Below are 20,420 nucleotides of genomic sequence, written 5' to 3'. Positions count from 1 at the left end.
TCCCTCTGGGATTGAACAAGTGCTCAATGAATTGAAATAGAATCAGGCTGTAGACTAGTTTGTAATGCTGTTCAGCTAGAGGTATAAGAAGAGAGATGGTCCATGACCTCCATTGTCCATACACCGTAGAGTGCCAGACTAATCAGTTAATATCAAGCCATGTACCTAACGATCGGTACTTACTCCGTGCGTATGATCAAATCATATCAGATCAATAAGATCATCCTTCTGTCTTTTTGCTCTCTTTCTCTTTCTTTCTGATGACGCTGGACTCTTGATTGACTGATTCTTCCCTTTGTCCTTCTTTCCTTCTCCTCCCTTTCCCCTTTCTTCTCTTCCTTTTCCCTTCTTTCTCTTCCCTTCTGTCCTCATCCTACCGTATGATGGTTCGCTTAGCTTAAGATCCGTCTGATATAGGAACTTCAAGCACTCTGCAGACCGTCCAGAGTAGATAGCTTGTCCCTGTCCTTGTTCTTGTTCGTGTATCTTTCTTCTTCCCTTTCCTGTCTGTTTTCTCCCCGTTCATATCTCCCTTCCTCTCTCCCTCTATCCCCGTCGTGATCTCCATCCCCTGTACTTACTACTACTACCCTACCCGTCTCTCTCATTTTTTTCTCGGTTCATCCTCTCCGATAATCTATTTTGTTCTATTTGACCATCTCCAAACGAAGTCCTCCACCCCGTTCTCCATCCCGGGTCCCCTCCATCTTTTGATCTCTTCTACCCAAACTGCACAATTTTCAGGCCAACCTTTGACGCGACAAACCACCCGATATCTCATCCCCCAATATTCCCCCCAGTTCTTCCTTTTTATACATGCAAAACTCATCATCATCACTATCAGAGAATAGTTCTTGAATTTCTTCATTTCTTTTACTTTTTTTTTTTCTTTTCCCTTTCTTCAATCATGTCTGCCGATCCGCCGGAAAATAACTGGCCTGGCAAAGAGGACGAGTCGCTGTCCATCGACTCCAACGCCCGACCCCGACGGGCCTCCGCCACCACTCGACGGTCGCGTCGCAAGAAGGACGACGACACCGAGGCCACTCAGAAAGATCTCGCTAGGTCAAAGGCCCAAAAGGACAACAACAGTTCAAAAGATAGCGCAAAGGACACCAAGGAAAAATCCAAACCCCGGGGAAGTCGTCGCCAACGAGAAAAGTCCACCTCCACCAATCCCAATAACACTACCACTACCACCACCAGCAACAGCATCAGCAGTAATAATAACCACAACGACAACGACAACCAGAGTACAACGGCTCCCAATGACCAGAACTTGTCGAATAACTCTCGCAAGAAACCAAAGCTGGAGCCCACGCCTCCCGACGAGGTCCCCAAGAGTATCTCCGTGAGCTCCATCACCACCCCGTCTGCTCCTGCTCCTGCTCCAGCGCCCGCGTCAACGAACACGCCAACGTCAACTGGCCGCTCTCCGCACCTCACAGCCTCGTCCGCATTACACCTCCACCAACCTTCTCAGCATGAGCAGCACCAGCATCATCCCCAGCTCAATCCCTCATCCTCTCTTCCTCCCTACTCGAATTCGACCCCGACTCAGACCCCGACTCACGCGCCGTCCCCCGCTTATGCCATGAGCCATCATTCGCTTCATCCTCCACGGCCTCAATCCCAACCGCCTCCCCCTGCTCCCCTGCTCCCCCTCAGAGGAGGAGCGGTCAGAACTATGATCCCATTCGTTCAGCCTTTGATACAGCTTCTTCCGCTCCGGCTCCTGCCACAACCAGTCCCCCGCGCAGAATCATTCCCCGCGCAACACGTTCCGTGCAAGTGCCTCGCCGGCCATCTCCAGTATCATCGATCCACCCCAGCCGACTTCAACACAACATATCTACTCGCCAATTCCACGGCCCTCACCGAGCCATATTCCGTCGACGCTCTCCTCACCCGGAATACACCCCAATGCTCCACAGTCAGTCCATCCTTCACTGGCACCCTCGCCTTTGCCGGCGACCTCCCCCTCTCATGGGTCTATTCTCGCCCCTCAGCATCCACTGTCACTAGCCTCGCAGCCACAACAATCATCGCCGCCCTATTCACATCGCTCTCCCTATCCGCCTCAGCAGCAACTACCACAACCGCAGCCTCCACGTTCTCCGCGCAACGAACACAAGCCCGTCGCGGCAGCTTCAGAGCCCGTCCCACCCAGTGAGGCACCGCAGAAATCGTCTCCGAAGCAGGAGGCAGAGCCACCGGTTCTGCCTAAGAAACAGCCCCTCACAAAACCCGCCTCTCCTCCAGAAGAACCAGCCGCGATGGATGTGGATACGAATGAACCTGCTCAGCCCACTGCAGAAGCCAAGGCGCCCAAGAAGGAAAAAGGAACAACTGCCACCACTACCACCGCCCCTTCCTCCAATGCGGCATCGCCGAAGCCCTCGCGTCCTGTCAAGGAAGCGCCGCCTCCATTACCCCAAGGCTCCGGGTTGATCTCCAACGCACTATTTGGAACCGATGACACTCGCCCCTCCGGTTCATCTCGCAGCTCGCCCAACATTGTTCTACACATTCCCTGCAGCGAGACGGCAATCAAATCATCAACTTTGCCCGTATGGCGGAAGAGCAATACGGTTTCGCTGCCTTGCATCCCCGACTGGCCGCGCACAAGGAGCGACTGGCTCGCGTTGCGGCGGCAGGCGCGGCGTTGGAGCGGAACGAAAAGGGTGGCAAGGGCCTGTCTGCGGGAGAAAGCGCGGACGAGGATCTCAGTCTTGACGTCGATCGTGATAGCGACCTGGACGGCGATGTCGCGATGGGCGGTGTGGGTGTGAATGCCGCGGCGGCCACAAACGGTGCGACAGGGACCGATGCCTCAGAGGGAAAGAAGAAACGGCGCAAGAAGAAAATGGAAGAGTATGACCGGGACGATCCTTTTGTCGACGACAGCGAGTTGGCTTGGCAGGAACATGCGGCCGCTAGCAAGGACGGGTTCTTTGTGTACAGTGGACCGCTCGTCCCGGAGGGAGAGAAGGTCCAAGTTGAACGGTGAGTTAATCTGGCTTTCTATTCCTTTTATTTTTCTCAATTACAAATCACTAACGACGGATGACAGGGCGGACGGAACTATCAAGCGTGGACGTGGCCGGGGTCGCGGTGGTCGCAGCCGCGGGGGTCCATCGACTCATCAAGTGCCAATTGCCGCCGCGGTCCCCATCTCCCAAGAGACAGGCCTTCCTCTCCGTGGTCCGGGATCCCGTGGTGGCAGCACCGCTCGCCGTCCCCGTCCGAGCAAGTCCCGGCAACAGGCGGAACAGGACAAACAGGGCGCCTCTTCAGCAACATCGCAGGGACGCGGTGGAGGAGCAGCTGGCCACGGAGGAGGCGCGGCTGGAACCCGCGGTGGAAAAACGCCATCGATGGTCGAGCTGGCTCCTGCGCCTCGTCCGAGCTTGGCCCCTGCACCGCCAGGGCCCAGTCCTCTGGCTGGTCCAGAAGTGGTGCCAAAGTGACCCTCCTGCTGCCACTGATTATCTCCTCTTATGGACGTTTCGCCGATGCGAAGTCCAATGATTTGCCTTTTTTTTTTTTTTTTTTCTCAAGTAAAGGGATGTCCCCTTCATTGTTCTGGTGTACGGAGGCATTATGTGATTAATTATTGTGTGACTTGGCGTTTGAGGGTTATGCAGTACAATTGGTATGATGAAAGCCGATTGTCAATCTAACTTTGTCTGCTTGTGAATCCGATGAATGGCTGGTGAATCAGAATGACTATCTAGCTCTTTGTTTCTATCATACAGTGTCACACCTTATGATTGTTCCGATATGTATGAGGCGTGTTGCTTTCTTAGTCTAAAGAAGACTTGATCATTAGAAATCGCTGAAGATCGAATCATCCGTCATTTGGGTCATGAGACTTATAAACGCTATGTTGCATGGGAAATCAACAGTAGCTGTCTGATGCTATGGAATAGGGGCAGTGCACATACTATGCCTATTTGCACAAGACAGTCTATAGATCGGTATTATGTATGTGAAAATGCACGGTGGGTACCTTGCAAAAGTGATTTAGGCACGTATCACATAAGAAACACCAGATGGTGACACATGGTAGATGCAATGAGATCCAGCCTCTGATTGGAAAAGCAACCGACTACACAGACATGACATAGAAAAAAAGTCCATGCGACGAGAACAGGCTATGGGACATGACGACAGACTCCAAAGGGGGGAATTGTGATAAGGTACATATGAAGAAAGAGATAGCCAATGAACAAAGACGCCCTGTCGATGCAAAAGTCGTGGGGAACATTTGGTCAAGTGCGGTCAGTTTTGCTAGTTATCCAACACCGATCCAGTTGGCGGGCCACATGCCATTGAAGCCGGGGAGAAATATTAAAGAAAGTCGGGAACAAACTGATCGAGACGATGTCCGAAGTTATGGCCCTAGACGGCCCCCGTCATATCGCCGCGCGACTGGTTCATCTGGCGCCGCCAGGAGCCTCCAGCAGACACTGGAGCCGGCGGAGGTGGCCCGCTCGGGGGAGGGCGGCACGGATGGGTAAAGTCGCCGTCTGAAGTGGCATTCTCGACTTGGTGTTGTGGGAGCTAGCCGAGCGAGAACTGATGTGTGGTCGGGTAGGCGCGTCGATGGCAGACACGGGATCTCCCAGATAATTGCGCGATGGACGACGGCCAGACCGATACTCTTCCTCTTTGGTTTCCAGCGACAGGTGCTCCAGCGATAAGGGTGGAGGCGACCGGGTCGACCTAGCCAGATGCGGGGATGGGTTTGAGGGGACGTTGTAGTGGCGGGAGTGTGAGGAGCTTGAGTCGTTGGCGATGTTCAAGGGAATCTCTCCAGACGTGGGCATGTGGCCTGGAGTCCGAGATGGTCTGCTAACGGCGGGCTTTGGAGGAGGCGTGGGATGGCCTGCCTCTTCCTTGAGTGATTTTGGAGCCGGGGGAGCCAAATATGACTTGCGGTTGTGCCTCTCCATCATGCTGATAGCCCATTCCTGAAGATCCACTGGAGTACGTTTGGCAGCCTGCAGGAAAGCATCTTTGTCCTGAGGGGCAGTTAGCGAATGGCCATATGGCCTAAGAGCGGGGTAGGCCAGAAGACAAGACTTACATAGAGCTCCCGAGGAGTTGGTCGCTCTTCTGGTTTCTTGAGGAGACACTTGGCGACAAATTCATGCAAGATAGGCGGAAAAGCATCGCTCTTAGGTAGCTTGGGGGCAGGCTCGTGAACAATCTGCTGCAAGAGATCCAGAATGCCCATCGGTCCAGCACTGGCGCGATCGCCCGCAGACGAGTCCGAGGCATCAAAGGGGAAGCGTCCGACCGCCAATTCCATGACCGTCAATCCCACACTCCATACGTCTGATCGCACCGTGTAAGCGCCGCCTTGGATTCGCTCCGGTGCCATGTAGGTCGAGGTTCCAACGAAAGTGTCGGCAATCGAGTTGACCGTCTCTGTAGCAACGCCGAAGTCGCAAAGTTTGATGTTACCACGGGAGTTAACGAGAATGTTGGACGGCTTGATGTCACGATGCATGATGCGGTGAGCTTCATAGAGGTACACCAGACCAGCAAGAACCGACTCGGTGATCTTGCCCAGCACATCGACTCGAACAGGTCCAAAGTCTTTGGAAATGCGGTCGAGGGATCTAAATTCCACTACGGTCAGTATCCGAAAGAGAATTGCTCGGCTTGAATGACTCTCCATGATGTACATACCCGCAGTCCATATATTCCATACATAGAACAATGTCCCTCGCTTCATTCTGGAACGCTCCGTAAAAGGTCACGATGTGAGGGGAGTTGCAATCATGACCAACTTGGAGTTCACGCAAGATCTGCTTTCTCACATTCTCCTTGGCATCCACGCGAATGATCTGCAATCAAGCATAATCCGAAGCCCATGGTCAGCAAAACTTCCTCCTTCTCGGTGATCCGGAATGAGAACCCGTACCTTTCTGGCCATCACAACCTTGGTGGATGCGTGCATCACCTTCGATACAGTTCCTCCATTTCCGGCCCCTAGCTCCTTCAGAGTAATCAAATCCTCACTTCGAAGGTCCAGTCGAAATTCCAACCCAATCTCCAGAGTATCTGTGCGGTTGCTGTCGGTGTTTCCAATGGCACCGGGAATCTGAGCATCACCTTCCGACGGTTTGGGGAGAGGTTTTGGCGTAGAGTTCAGGGCAAGGCCCTTGACATTCTTCCGTTTCAGCGTTCGAGCTTTAAACTGGTCGGCCATGGCTGGGGCGACGGAGTGACTCTGCCGCAGTCACTGCGAGGTGGGGTAAATAGAGTGCTGCGCAAAGCACAATAACGAGCTCATGCACCTGGTTCGGACGATGAATAGAAGTAGGGGGAGGGTGATGAATAACTCTGCTGTTGAGTTTCCCTGGTGCCTGCTTGTGGTCTAGAAATCAACGACGCGGTCGCGTCTGATGGTCTATCGACGACCGGGGAGGGACACAGAGAGGGGGAATAAGGAGGGGAAAGACGGAGGGTCAATGGAGAAGATAACAGCCCCTTCCACGCCAGGTTAAAATTTGTAACTGTGATGATTCGCTGCAAAAGATTTTGATAGTCAGGGACTGATTGGAGAGTTCATCTTGAAAGTGACCAGCGACTAACTGAGGTAGTTGTGAGACTGTTGGAGTCGATGGGCCAACTATTGGGCGCTGAGGGATGCACGCAAGCGCCGAGAATCCGGGAAAGTCAAGGGTACAGTTCCCGTAGAAGTTCTTGGCCTTTGATATTTGAATTATGACCTCTTTTCAATCTTGTTGACCGAAAGGCAACCGGTCTTGATATGCATAAGATGGGGTGATCACACAGAAAGAAAAGAGGAGAGTTGTTTAGTGGTGGTTTAGGGGAAGTGAAACAACTATCAATAGATTGTGGATATTTTGTCTATGGTCTAGTTCAATCTAATCACACTGCAAAAGGGGGAGAAGAAGAGATCAGAGAACTTTCTGGTCAAGATATCCAGAAACTGATCAAAAAGACTGAATCCATTTTAATATCTACAGGTTGAAATTCACCTACATACGAATTGCCTTGCCTTTGTTGTAATCGTCTCACAAGTCTCATGCTTCAATAGATGTCGTCAGCAATGTGAAAGACCAGAATGAGATTCATCGTCCGTTATACAATAGAGTCTCCTCGAGTTAGTACTATAAGAAACAATCAAGAACACTCTACTGAGAGGTAATTCAGAAATAATGTATAGCATAAGTGTTGTATAGGGATCACTATCCGGTGTAGGTGACTGTCACCTGACTTTGATGCCTGCGCTGTTGGCTTCTCTCGTCTGTCCTAATGCCAAGAAATACAACCCCAAACAGACTAGACCCATTTGGGTCAGCCACAGGTCTACACGTGATTTATGATAAAGCCACAGGGCTCCACTGCAGATCGGAAGGCGGTGGCAGAACAGAGCCACAAGTTGCTAGCTTTGTCGTCGGAGTCTCTTTAAGTCTTATGGACGACGGAGGCGCTACTGAAGGAGCAGCAGCATACTAGTTTTCCATCTCCATCTTACCTCCCATACCCAGCCACCGTCGGGTGTCTTTTCTCTTGTGTTCATTCTTCTTGTTCGTCTCTTCTTCTACTTTCACTTACAATCTTCTCCTTTCTCTCTTAAACTTTGCATATCAATCCTCCGGTCTTTCCTTCTCTACGCTCTACGAAATCTTTCCTTCCAGACACAATGAGCGCTCGCGATTTCGTAGAAGGTGAGGCTATGCTGGACGATGAGGATAATGAGAATGAGGAGGAACAGGAGGAAGACTACGATGGCGAAGTTCGTGAGGGTGCTGGCACCGGGAATCGCTACAATGACTCGAGTGAAGAGGAAGAGGAGGACGATGATGATGAGGAGGCAGCTCGTGCAGTATGACACTCTGTCTTTCGAGCGCAATCAAAAAGTAGAAGAGTATGCAAACTGACATTTTCTCACTTGTTAGATCCGCGAGGGATTTATTGTCGATGAAGACGAAGAAATCGAAGAACGCGCCGAGCGCAGGCGCGAGAAAAGGAAGCGGCGTCGGGAGGAGCGTGAGCGCGAAGATGAGCATCTTGATGAGGAAGATTTAGAGCTCATTGGAGAGTTGAACCCTGCTTTCCAGTCCGCCGCAGCTGCAGAGGTATGCCAGACAGACTACCTAACTCCCACCAGGGCAATTCAGGAGGCTGACCAAAACCTTTTCTATGCAATACAGTCCAAATTCAAACGTCTCAAGCGTGGTCACAAAGACCATCGGCAAGCGTCCCAAGGCATCGACGACATCTTCAATTCGGATGAAGACGAGGAGGCGGCAGGCGACTATGGAAGACCGAGTCATCGCAGACCTATGCACGATGAAATGAAGGACTTTATCGAGGAAGACGTCTTCACGGATGATGAGCTAGAGCGGGAACGAGAGGATCTGGAGATCGCCCGTCCGGCGAAGAGGGGCATCACCGGCCTCGGGGCCACCGACGCAGCTGGCTTGGACGAGAATGCCCTCGAAGATATGCGCGCAGCGTTCGGCGACGGAAACGAATACCTGTTCGCCCTTGAAATGGAAGAACAAGAGGAGGAGCAAGAGGAAGACCAGGAGAAGCATCTGGACCTAAAGGATGTTTTTGAACCGTCACAACTGGCTGAGAGGATGTTGACAGAAGAGGACAACCAGATTCGATTGTTGGACGAGCCTGAGCGTCATCAGCTTGCCCGCAAGCCGTATCGCAACCTCGTTCTGACGGAAGAGCAGTTCCGCGAAGAGGCAGCCTGGATCTCAAATCTCATGCTTCTCAAGAAGCGCATCGAACCCGAATTGAGAGAACCGTTCCAGCGGTCCGTAGCCAAAGTGCTAGAGTTCCTCGTGACAGACGACTGGGAGGTTCCTTTCATTTTCCAGCATCGCAAGGACTATATGATTCACGCGACCAAGGTTCCTGTGGACGGTGCGCCTGCTGATGGGGATACGTCTCAGTACACCATCAAGGCCGAGAAGCTTTTGAACATGACGGATCTCTGGGACATCTTTGATCATGACCTCAAATTTAGAGCATTGGTTGAGAAGCGCAATGCGATCCAGAAGACATACGACAATCTACAGAGCTTATACAGCGTGAACGATAGTGTCGTGGAGGATATGCTATCTACGGCCGTTACCATGGAGGAACTCCAAGATGTGCAGGACTACGTTCACTTTCAGTATGCCTCGCAATTGCGCGATATTAACTTGATGAATGGGGAGGCCAACGGCGATACTCATCGGCGCAAGGCGACTGGCAAGTCCTTCTTTGAGCGTGTCCGCAACGGCAAGGCTTACGGTCTTGTTCGCGCGTTTGGCATCACAGCAGATGCTTTCGCGCAGAATGCTCTGAAGGAGGGTCGTCGCCAGTACACTGAGGATCCAGCTGAGCGCCCGGAGGAGATGGCTGACAGCTTCATTGACAACGATTTCTCCAATGCTTCCCATGTCCTCAAAGCCGCCAAGGCCATGTTTGCGGAGGAAATTGTAATGAGCCCCAAGATGCGCAAGGTGATCCGGCAGGCATACTACATGAACGGCGCAGTTGACTGCTTCCGAACTGAAAAGGGTCTCAGGAGGATTGACGAACAGCACCCTTACTACGAATTCAAGTACCTGAGAAATCAGCAGCTCAGTGACATCGCTCGTCAGCCCGAGCTTTATCTTCGGATGCTCAAGGCTGAAGAAGAGGGTCTGGTGGAAGTCAAGGTTCGATTTGAGAATTTTGATCATTTCCGGCAGCGCCTCTACCCGGACATCGAATCGGATAACTACAGTGAAATTGCTGATGCTTGGAATCGTACCCGTCGCGAAGTCCTGGACATGGCGCTGGGTAAACTGGAGCGGTTGATCAATCGCAGCGTCAAGGAAAATATCCGTCAGGAGTGCGAGAATCACGTGGCCAAGGAGTGTCGTGAAGCTTTCTCTCAGCGCTTGGATCAGGCTCCTTATAAGCCCAAGGGCATGGTTCTGGGTACTGTTCCTCGTGTCCTGGCCATGTCTACTGGTACCGGCATTGTCGGACGCGACCCCATCCACTGGGCATACGTCGAAGAAGACGGTCGCGTGCTGGAGAATGGCAAGTTTGTGGATTTGTCAATAGGTGACCGAGATCGCAGCATTCCCGACGGTAAAGATGTCGAGGCATTGATAGAGCTGCTGGAGCGCCGGCGACCAGACGTCATTGGTGTCTCAGGCATGTCCCCGGAAACACGCAAGCTGTACAAGCTTCTGACCGAATTGATCGAGAAAAAGGATCTTCGGGGCGCTACGTACACTGATGAGCGTGATGAAGAAATTAGCGATCCCTTGGAGGTCGTGATTGTGAATGACGAAGTGGCGCGGCTCTACCAGCACAGTGAGCGGGCGAAGAAGGATCATCCCAGCTTTGGTCCCTTGACGCATTACTGTGTCGCATTGGCCAAGTATCTGCAAAGCCCTCTGAAGGAGTACGCCTCGCTAGGTCGGGATATTGTTTCCATTCAGTTCAAGCGAGGCCAGCAACTGGTTGCTCAGGAGCAGCTCCTGAAACAGCTGGAGACCGCTTTGGTTGATATGGTCAACTTGGTGGGTGTTGATATCAACGAGGCCGTCACCGATACTGCGACAGCAAACCTTCTCCCCTATGTCTGTGGTCTTGGCCCCGAAAGGCGGCCCACCTACTCAAGATTGTCAACATGAACGGCGGTGTGGTCAATAACCGCGTTGAGCTATTGGGTGTCAATGCGCAGTATCCGGCTATGGGCGTGAAGGTCTGGAACAATTGCGCCAGCTTCATGTTCATTGACTTTGAAAATGCCGACCCGGATGCTGACCCGTTGGACAACACCCGAGTGCACCCAGAAGACTACGATATTGCGCGCAAAATGGCAGCCGATGCCTTGGAACTGGACGAGGAGGACATCAAGGCAGAAACGGATGAGAATGGACCCGGCGCTATCGTGCGGAAGCTCTTCCGGGATGAAGCGCAGGACAGGGTCAACGACCTGATCCTGGAAGAGTATGCGGAACAGCTGGAAAAGAACCTCAACCAGCGGAAACGAGCGACACTGGAGACGATCCGCGCCGAATTGCAACAGCCGTATGAGGAATTGCGCAAGCAATTCGCCTTGCTCAGCACTGACGATGTTTTCACCATGCTCACGGGCGAGACGTCGGACACCCTGGCCGAGGGCATGGTGGTACCCATGTCGATCAAGCGCATCACGGATGACCACATTGACGGCAAGCTCGATTGCGGCGTTGACGTGCTGGTGCCAGAGTCGGAGCTTACCGATCGCTACGACATCCCGGTACGGGCTCTCTACTCGCTACACCAGACGCTCCCAGCCAAGGTGCTGTTCTTAAACAAGAAGAGCTTCTTGTGCAATGTTTCGCTTCGCGAGGAGCAAGTCAGTCGACCAGCGCCCAGACCTCGCGACCACATGCGTGGCGAATGGGACGATCGGCAGGAGGCAAAAGACCGGGAGATGCTGCAGGAGAAGACGCAGAGCGGAGGGCGCGTCATGCGTGTCATCAAGCATCCTCTGTTCCGAACGTTCAACTCCACACAGGCGGAAGAGTTCCTGGGATCGCAGAGCCGTGGTGATGTGGTGATCCGGCCATCATCTAAGGGACCGGACCATCTGGCCGTCACCTGGAAGGTGGCCGACGGCATCTTCCAGCATATCGATGTTCTGGAACTCGACAAGGAGAATGAGTTCTCCGTAGGTCGTACGCTAAAGGTTGGCGGTCGTTACACCTACAGCGACTTGGACGACTTGATCTTCAACCATGTCAAGGCGATGGCCAAGAAGGTGGACGAGATGATGCTGCATGAGAAGTACCAGGAAGGCAGCAAGGATGCCACCTGTAAGTCGTTTTTTCCCCTTTGTTTCTCTTTCGATAGTTGTATCCAGCACTAACGGGACGAACCAGACTCTTGGTTGAACACCTATACCAAGGCGAACCCCAGACGATCTGCATATGCCTTCTGTATCGACCCCAAGCACCCGGGATACTTTTTGCTGTGTTTCAAGGCTGGTGAGAATGCCCAGCTCCACAGCTGGCCGGTCAAGGTCATCCCTCAAGGCTATGAGTTGCAGCGTAACCCGTACCCGGACATGCGCGCGCTGTGCAATGGGTTCAAGCTACTGTTTACCAATATGCAGGCCGGCAAGCGACGATGATTTCATTTTGGGACCATAGAGGGTGGACCGAGTGTTTCTTTTTTCCCTTTACCGTATATTTTCTCTATCTCCCACATTTCCCTCTCTGTATACTGTAATATCATGATGATTCATTCCTCTGCGATGGTGGATTTCTTGCGCGTCTGTGACTCCATAGCCGTGGGCAGAAAATAGCATTTGGCATGGTTTATGGCTTGGTTTCTAAATTGAACCCTTTTTCGTTTCTGATGTTCTTCTGGCCTTCTTTTGAACTACTTCTTGGAGTCGCTCATCCGTGATGTTGTACTCCGGACCAGTCTGGTACATGCTCCGCTAAGACAGGTTGCATACAAAACATAGCTACAATGAAGTATACTTGATCTGCACGAACTTGACTATCCTTCAAACCAGTAACCAACAATGCTCCCATGTCCCAACACTTTCCTCTGCCGTGACTCTGTCCCTTGTGCTGCTTCATGTGAAGATGTCATCCTCGGTCTGATTGATCATCCTCGGAAGCCTCAACGAAAGCCTTCAACGAATAGAATACCTCATGTCTGTCATTTGTTCCAAGTTTGATGGGCTTTTTAATGAGCTGGTCTGTTTCCCCCTCTTCCATTCTTGCTCACAGTCGTCTGTGGATCATTCGGTTCGGCAAACATCAGACTGTATAAGGCTGAGACACGGAGAACAAGGAGGGACTGAGTGGCTGAGGTCAGCGGCCGAAGTCCTCCGCAGCAGCATCATCATCATCATCATCCTCCCCCCCAGCAGACTGCTGCTTTTCTCTCAACACTATCTGCTTTGCTCTTCATCGCGTTTTAAAACATCATTGCTTACTTGCTTATGAGAATTGATGTCCTAAATTGTCTTCAACCCTGATCGTTCTTCTCTGTCTACAGTCCTACAACCTGTTTCCGGTGCGCCCCTGATACCCCCGCAGTCATGGCTGCCATGGAGGAGTTGGAGATCCACAGCAAGGTAAGGAGGGTTCATGCGTCAATTGGTGTATCTCTTATTGCGACCAATTCAAGAAACAAATCTACTGGTTTTGTGTCCTATCTCACATGCTGATGTGAATCCTCCCGCCTCAGTCCTACTTTGTCCGATGGGTCAATGTCAAGCCCGACCATACCATCTCCTGGAGCATCCAGCCACACAAGAAATCCCTCAACTTTGGCATCTTCAAGCATCCCGGCCATTCCGGTGTCCTCAGTTCTACCAATCATCCAACCGGCGACTATCACAGTACCGATTCGAGCGAGAACTTACCGTCGCCCTCTGCTGCCGCTGGCTCCCGAACCTCGGTCATCGAAAAGCTGACCAGCATCGGCCTCAAGCAGGTCCGATGGATCGGCAAGTGCGAAGCGGACAAGATCGTCAAGGGCACCTACGATGTACCTCACAATGAAGGGGGGAACTACGCGCTGGTCTTTGACAACACATTCTCCAAGCAAATCTCCAAAACGGTCACCCTGGTGCTGCTCACTTATCCTACCCAGTCGGGCCCGACGAACCACTCGACCACTCACCTCGCTCGCGAGGTCGAGTTCGCTGAAAATGTCAACTCAACGGCGCGAAAACGAGGTAACAGCATCCTTTCTAAAGCGCCGTCTCAAGCCGTCAGTACGACCTCCGGGACGACTCATACTGGAGTCTTGCACAAGCGCCGCAGGAAACGCCACCAGGGTTGGGCGAGGAGATACTTTTCGTTGGACTTCACCTCGTCGACCCTCTCCTATTACCACGATCGTAACTCCTCCGCGCTGCGCGGCTCAATTCCCCTTTCGCTGGCTGCCGTCGCTTGCAATGAAAAGTCGCGTGAAGTTTCCATCGATTCGGGCACAGAAGTCTGGCACTTGCGGGCCAGTAATGACCAGGATTTCATTGCGTGGAAGCGTGCGCTGGAGAAAGCTTCCTCCAAGGCGTCGGCCGAGGACTCTCACGCGCCCGAGGTGCTGCTTCGCGTGCCTTCCCAGCGCTTCCTCACCAATGCCGCGGAGGAACGCGAGTGGACGCAGGTGGAGCATCTGGTCAGCAAGATATCGGGGTCCCGGGATGCAGTACGCCGACTGGCTAGAGACACCGATCCAAAATACTTGAATAGTTCTTCGGCGGCTTTGTCTCCGTACGAGCGGCCCCGAGGTCGCTCCCCCAGTCCCCACCCGGAAGCCAACGGTGAGGACTACTTCGAGGCGCGCGAACGGCGTCCATTCTGGAAACGGAAGCCCAGTTCAAACTCCAATCAAACAGCCAAGCGTTCCGCCGCGACGACAACGACCTCGTCAAGCTCACAGCTGGCGGTCCCATCGCCCGCCGCGGATGCGGCGTCCCTCGCCGGCGACCGGAAACCCAGCAGCATTGCCAGCCATCCGGATCATATGGAAGAAATCCATGACCATTTGATGGCTCTCCTGAGAGATCTGGATCATGTAGTCAGCGAATTTTCGACTTTGATCGCCGAGAGCAAACATCGTCGGCATCCGCCTGGAATGACGGCACAGTCTCGGCTGAGCATGGAGTCCGAGATGTCGCAGGAATTCTTTGACGCCGTTGACGGAGAAAACATGTCACCATTGCTGACCATCAAGGGAGACAGTGACGACGAAGGAGCGGGCAATGCCCCCGGCAGACTGAGGACGAAGTCGTCGCGGATGACGCTCCATCAGACAGCGAGGAAGAGGTGGCGGAGCCCGTTACACCCGGTGGGGAGAAGGACTCACCTTTGTTCCCTTCACGCCCCAAATCGCTCACGCCGCTGCCTCTCAGTCCTGTACGTCGCCGCAGCAATATCACTGCGCCCACGGTCATGCCCCCTAGTCTGATCGGTTTCCTCCGCAAAAACGTGGGTAAAGACCTGTCACAGATCTCGATGCCCGTCTCCTCCAACGAGCCGCTCTCGCTACTGCAACGCGCGGCCGAGGCACTCGAATACTCCACACTTCTGGACCAGGCCACGAAGGCCTCGGACAGTTTGGAGCGCCTCATGTACGTGACGGCCTTTGCAATTTCTTCGCTGTCAAGCAACCGCGTGCGAGAGCGAGCCATTCGGAAACCCTTTAACCCCATGCTGGGAGAGACCTACGAGCTCGTGCGGGAGGACCTCGGATTTCGATTCATCGCGGAGAAGGTCTCGCACCGTCCCGTGCAGCTAGCGTATCAGGCAGACAGCAAGGACTGGAGTCTTGCGCAATCGCCGATGCCGACGCAGAAATTCTGGGGTAAATCCGCCGAGATTATCACCGATGGGAAGTTCCGGCTGACTCTGCACACGACCGGCGAGCATTTCAGCTGGTCCGCGGCCTCGTCGTTCCTGCGCAACATCATCGCCGGCGAGAAGTACGTCGAACCGGTCGGCGAGATGGCTGTGCTGAACGAGACGACCGGCCAGAAGAGCGTGTCGACCTTCAAGGCCGGCGGCATGTTCTCGGGTCGCAGCGAGGAGGTCGTCACCAAGGCCGTCGATTCGTACAACGGCGAGCTGCCCCTGGGGCTGACGGGCACCTGGACCTCGTCGCTGCAGCTCACCAAGAACGGATCCGCCACGGGCACGGTGATCTGGAAGGCCGGGCCTCTGGTGCCCAACGCGCCCAAACACTACGGTCTGACCGCGTTTGCGGCCACTCTGAACGAGATCACCCCCATCGAGGACAAGCGGCTGCCGGTGACGGACTCGCGGCTGCGGCCGGACCAGCGGGCGCTCGAGGACGGGGACGTGGACCGCGCGGAGCAAGTCAAGGTGCAGCTGGAAGAAGCGCAACGGGCGCGGCGGCGCGAGATGGAGGCGGCAGGCGAGAGCTGGACGCCGCGCTGGTTCAAGCGGGTGGATGCGGATGCGGATGCGGAGGACGTCTGGGCCCTGAAGCCGGGCAAGGATGGCTACTGGGAGGAACGGGCTAGGGGAGCTTGGACGGGTGTGGTGCCCGTGTTCGAGGCGTAGTCAAGTTACCATGTGTATGTTTATTCGTCTATGATCCTGTATAGACATGCATGTCGTATATAGAGGACTTATTTATAGAGACATAAGTAGAGTTGCTTACAATCTCACCCTCTACTAAAATTACCTCAAAAATAAACCATGAGAAGCTTGAATAAGATGGATAAGGTTGGCCAGGCCTACGCTTATGCTTATGACTGCGGAGCAGCCAATCGGCCTACGCTCGTAACGACAATTACTTTGGAAATTTTGAAATAGTGGAAGGCAAAGATAGTTTCATTCAAGCAAAGATAGTTTCAAAGACTGCGAAAAACATATCGTGTCCATTTCGTTTCTAGTCGTCGGTATCGGATCATTGTCGGTGTCACATCATTCGCTTGAGCGTATATACAGCTGAAATCCCAGAGCTGCTGGTCGGATATATTGCGGCAATCTCACATCTGTGGACAAAAATTTGTTCGGAAGATTCGCGTAATTTAATCCTCGTCTGATTGATCATGGACAGCCCATCGGTGATTATTTCGGGGCTTTGTCGATTTCCTTGCGCTCGCACGATCGGACGGTGGCGCGCGCACCATCAGCGGCAGACTGTCCAGGACGGCGCGGTTGCCCTCGAAGTAGTGTACTGCGAATCCTCCCTGAAGCACTCGTCGGAGAGAGTTGAGTCGAATCCACTTCCACCAACGGTCAATGCTCATGACCCCTTCCCTTCCAATCTTCACGCGGACTTTGCTCCCGTACTGTCGATTCGAATCTTGGTCGATCGCTTTGTTGTACATGGGGCCGCGTCGGGGATTCTCCACGGTCGTCAAGATGGAGGCGAAATTGCTGTGCAGGTTCTTCTTGTCTCGCTTGCTGATGTGCTTGTTGTGCACGGTGGCCAAGGACTGGAGTTGCTGTTCCAACTCGTGGGTGTTATGGTACGCATTGTAGCGTTTAACGAGCTTTGGCCCATCCCGGTCCCCGGCACCCATAAACTCCTCTTCCTCGGATTCAACTTCCTCGTCTTGGTCGTCGTCGTCCTCTTGCGGTGTGTAGCTCTTTTCGTACAGCAGGGCGATGTTCTCGCCAGCGGCAATCTGCCGAGCCGGATCATTGCTATTAAGCTGATCCATGAAAATCTGGACCGCCTCTTCGCTTTCAGCCTCCAAGTCCTCGATTTCTGTCGCGAGGTAGCCCCATTCCTGCAGAGCGGCCGTGACAGTGGCCGCATCGTCAGCCGCATCGATTGAATGGCCATCGGAGGCAGCGATGTCCAGGAAAAAGGTCATCTGGTCGAGAATGCTGTCTTCGCCAGCACCACCAAAGCTGGTGCATACCCCCAGGCAATGGATTGCGGCAGCTTTGATCACAGGAGAGATCGAGTCACGGATCGAGCGGGTCAGCAGCGGCTCTACATTTTCGTAGATGGTGTTGTCAAAGGTGGTGATGGTAAGAAGACTCAATGCGCGAAGCGCCAGGGTTGTCTCTCGCACGCTGCTTTCAAATTTGATACTCTTGGCAAAAGCGCTCACAAGGTCAATGACACGAGTGCGGATACGATCCTCGATGTAATGAGATTTGGCGAGACGGCAAAAGGCAGCATAGGCTTCTTCTCGGGCCAGGACGCTGCTACGTTTGCGATCCAGGATATCTTCAACGACATCCTCAAGCTCTTCGGGCCAGTTGGCGTTTGTATCAGCATCTGGAATGTCACCCACGTCATCCAGGGAACCGAGGCTGTGAAAATGCAAGCATGGTTAGTTATACTTCGACTGTCATGAACAACAATTACGTCATCCCGCCCATCGAGGATCCTCGAAAAGGAAAAAAAATACATGGAAAAGAAAAGCGAGGGAAAGAAGCTCACCTATATGCAGTGTCGTCGCTGAGATTACCTTCATCTTCTTCATCGGATGGATGTCTGCTCGGGTTGCGAGACGACTGTTTCGAGCTTTGTGCAGAGGCTGCTCGAGAGGGACGGCGAGAGCCTTCGCGAGACGCGGCCTTGCGGGACATGGTCTTGCCGCTCTCAAAGATCTGACGGCGTAGGTCAGGCATGTTGAGAGATTCGTAGAAGGCGAGATAGAAGAGAGATAAGGATTGATTCAGAGATCGTATAGATAGATGACGAGGCCGATAATCAAGTATTGTTACGGATAAGGCTCACAATGATCAGTGGAGACGAGGATATCTCAATACTAGGGTATGGAGAGTGTCGGCAGAAAGAATGTTTTCACAAAGACGATGGACATGATAAGACTGGAAAAAGAACCCTAAGGCAGAATAAAGGCTGAGAAGCGTCTGTTTGAAGGCTCAGTTGATGCCTACGATGGAAAAGGATGAAAGATAAAATGAAGACGTCAACGGCAAACCCTCTCTTTTTATGAACAGGACGGGAAGAACAATAATACGTAAGAGCCAGTCTATGCTTGAGCCTTGCGCCGTGTCAGCCGGGTTCGTCCCCTGATAACTAGTCTAGTCTACATTACCCCTCGATATTCTTTTCACATGAACTGAACTACTTGAGATCCACCAATAATGAATCCTTAATTCTTCTCTTATCTCCTCAACCTCAACCACTACTGCAGACTTTCTGTACTCTCGCATATGTCTTTCTTTTCTTTTTTCTTTTTTCTTTTTCCTTTGCCAATCGCTGAGAGTCTTATCGCCACGTGATGCGGGGTCGCTTATCGATTGACGGAGCTTGACTAAAAGAGATTCTTTGAATGGCCACAGTTCTACGGTACAGAGAGTAGTAAATAGGCATCGAGTGATGATCATTTCAAGCCAGACTGGGATGACTGTATCCTGGAGACTGTCGCTGTCTATGGGTATTCAATAGTGGATTGTGTTCCTTGGTTACTAACCTCTCCCGCAGTAGGTTGCAAATAGGGAATCGTAATATGCGGATATATTCATGAAAGGGTATATCTATCATGTATGCTCTCCTGTGCTCCTGGAAAGCATTATTATCCTCCTCATCGTGCTTCCATTGCCAAAGCCAGGATCCCCGAAGCTTTGTCCCCCTCGAGATACTCCCTTCCTTCTCTTCTCCGTTCGTCCTCATCCTCATCGTCACCAACTTCAAGGTCGACCTGTAAACTGGCATTGTATGCTCTCATGACCGTTTCCTCATCCACACGTACTCCACCTTGAACCAGCACGCGAATACATTGCGCCAGGCGTGCAATCTCGCGCCGTGTCTGCGGTGGAATCTCGTCGTTCTGGCTGGAATAGATAGAGCTCGATACCATCTCCTCCATGCGGGTAATAGATACATTCTCCGTCGTAGAGGATGCTGCGGCCGCGCCGTCGGCGTGCTTCGCGATCCAGATGTAACCATTCACCCCGAGTATAATGTTCACCTCGCCGCCTCCGTTCGCCGTGTTGACCGTCCACTGTTGTCTCCGGGCGCGAACCACACCACCCGTGCCTGAGGTGCCCATCGCCCCTGCAGAGGCTGTTCCCGCTCCAGGGCCTCCCTTCACTGTCGAACTCGATGCTCCGCTACCACCGGTTCCTGTCACAGCGAGGAACACGCCATTTCTAAGCTTGCCGTATTTCAGCGATCGCGTGTGCAATGATGCTGAGCCGTCTGAATGCACGCTCTGAACTTCTGCAACCACCAAATCTCCTTCACTGAAGAAGGTTCGAATCTGCAGTTCATCCGCGCTTGTCCGTCGACGAAGGATACCGCCCGGAAGATTGATGGCAGAGAGAGGTAATTGTGCGAGCAGAGGGGCGGCGATATCGACCTTCCATCTTCGTGACTGAACCTCTACAATGCGTCCAACAACCAGATCACCGATTTCTGGGATATACCGAGCCCGCAGCGGCTGAACGGAGAGCAATTTGTTGGTTTTCTGTACAGTACCAGCAACGGTAGCGATGATTGAAGTCGAGAGCGGATTTGAGTAGGTACCGTGACCTCTGCAAAGTGGTCAGCGACAATCCTGAATCTCCTGTGGAAGCAATCTGAAAATGCGCGAAATATCGGAGCCCAAACGTGGGTAAGACCAACCTCATCCATTGTGGATCATTCGTCACCACTTCACCTGGTGTCACAATTCCTGCGCCAATCTTTGTCCCTTCCACTAAGCGCGGCCGTTTGCTGGGTCGAGAGCCTCCTCTTGAAGTCAAATCGACTCCTCCGTCTGAATCTATCGACATTGAATCGAAGTCTGAATCTGGATGGGGAGAATTGACATCCTCCACAACGGGAGGCAAAATAGTGATGGCCATTCCTGAGCGAAAAAATTATCAAAGGTAATGTTTGGCCGACAAATATTAAAAATGAGTAATGAGCTGAAGTTGGCTTTGGGAGTTGTGTTCGAGCGTCAAGAACAGAAGATTCCG

At 52.8% G+C, this 20,420-nt stretch overlaps 7 protein-coding genes across 7 annotated transcripts; 3 read left to right on the top strand and 4 right to left on the bottom strand.

The window, feature by feature from the left end:
• Positions 1-907: 907 nt before the first annotated feature.
• Positions 908-3,555, top strand: P174DRAFT_452899 (uncharacterized protein; the record flags this gene model as incomplete). The annotated part of the gene is made up of 4 exons (XM_024829118.1): positions 908-1,678; positions 1,749-2,570; positions 2,630-3,006; positions 3,074-3,555. The coding sequence occupies 4 exons, from the start codon at positions 908-910 to the stop codon at positions 3,468-3,470; spliced, it is 2,367 nt and encodes a 788-aa protein (XP_024680206.1). The 3' UTR covers positions 3,471-3,555.
• Positions 3,556-4,404: 849 nt separating this feature from the next.
• On the bottom strand, positions 4,405-6,223 carry ste7 (MAP kinase kinase Ste7; the record flags this gene model as incomplete). Its single annotated transcript, XM_024830099.1, has 5 exons — positions 4,405-4,472; positions 4,514-5,027; positions 5,093-5,630; positions 5,701-5,858; positions 5,936-6,223. The coding sequence occupies 5 exons, from the start codon at positions 6,221-6,223 to the stop codon at positions 4,405-4,407; spliced, it is 1,566 nt and encodes a 521-aa protein (XP_024680205.1).
• Positions 6,224-7,687: 1,464 nt separating this feature from the next.
• Positions 7,688-12,166, top strand: spt6 (chromatin-remodeling histone chaperone SPT6; the record flags this gene model as incomplete). The annotated part of the gene is made up of 6 exons (XM_024830098.1): positions 7,688-7,870; positions 7,944-8,123; positions 8,199-8,211; positions 8,233-10,625; positions 10,649-11,849; positions 11,916-12,166. The coding sequence occupies 6 exons, from the start codon at positions 7,688-7,690 to the stop codon at positions 12,164-12,166; spliced, it is 4,221 nt and encodes a 1,406-aa protein (XP_024680204.1).
• A 924-nt stretch (positions 12,167-13,090) lies between these two features.
• Positions 13,091-16,085, top strand: P174DRAFT_433050 (oxysterol-binding protein related protein OSH3; the record flags this gene model as incomplete). The annotated part of the gene is made up of 3 exons (XM_024825790.1): positions 13,091-13,126; positions 13,240-14,789; positions 14,819-16,085. The coding sequence occupies 3 exons, from the start codon at positions 13,091-13,093 to the stop codon at positions 16,083-16,085; spliced, it is 2,853 nt and encodes a 950-aa protein (XP_024680203.1).
• Positions 16,086-16,339: 254 nt separating this feature from the next.
• P174DRAFT_443577 (IFRD domain-containing protein) lies at positions 16,340-18,440 on the bottom strand. The gene is made up of 2 exons (XM_024827867.1): positions 17,932-18,440; positions 16,340-17,801 (listed from the first exon to the last, which is right to left on the bottom strand). Exons 1-2 carry the CDS (start codon positions 18,120-18,122, stop codon positions 16,559-16,561), a joined length of 1,434 nt encoding a protein of 477 aa, XP_024680202.1. The 5' UTR covers positions 18,123-18,440; the 3' UTR covers positions 16,340-16,558.
• Positions 18,441-18,610: 170 nt separating this feature from the next.
• On the bottom strand, positions 18,611-18,957 carry P174DRAFT_443576 (uncharacterized protein; the record flags this gene model as incomplete). The annotated part of the gene is made up of 1 exon (XM_024827866.1): positions 18,611-18,957. A coding segment is annotated over exon 1 (235 nt), but the record flags the coding sequence as incomplete, so codon positions are not given.
• P174DRAFT_392929 (exosome non-catalytic core subunit RRP4) lies at positions 18,936-20,386 on the bottom strand. The gene is made up of 2 exons (XM_024823576.1): positions 20,086-20,386; positions 18,936-19,994 (listed from the first exon to the last, which is right to left on the bottom strand). Exons 1-2 carry the CDS (start codon positions 20,304-20,306, stop codon positions 19,043-19,045), a joined length of 1,173 nt encoding a protein of 390 aa, XP_024680200.1. The 5' UTR covers positions 20,307-20,386; the 3' UTR covers positions 18,936-19,042.
• Between the last annotated feature and the right edge of the window lie 34 nt (positions 20,387-20,420).

Source organism: Aspergillus novofumigatus, assembly GCF_002847465.1.
Source record: "Aspergillus novofumigatus IBT 16806 chromosome Unknown P174scaffold_6, whole genome shotgun sequence".
Classification (NCBI taxonomy): Eukaryota; Fungi; Ascomycota; class Eurotiomycetes; order Eurotiales; family Aspergillaceae; genus Aspergillus; species Aspergillus novofumigatus.
The sequence above is the reverse complement of the archived record's forward strand: the minus strand, read 5'-3'. Positions and strand labels throughout refer to the sequence as shown.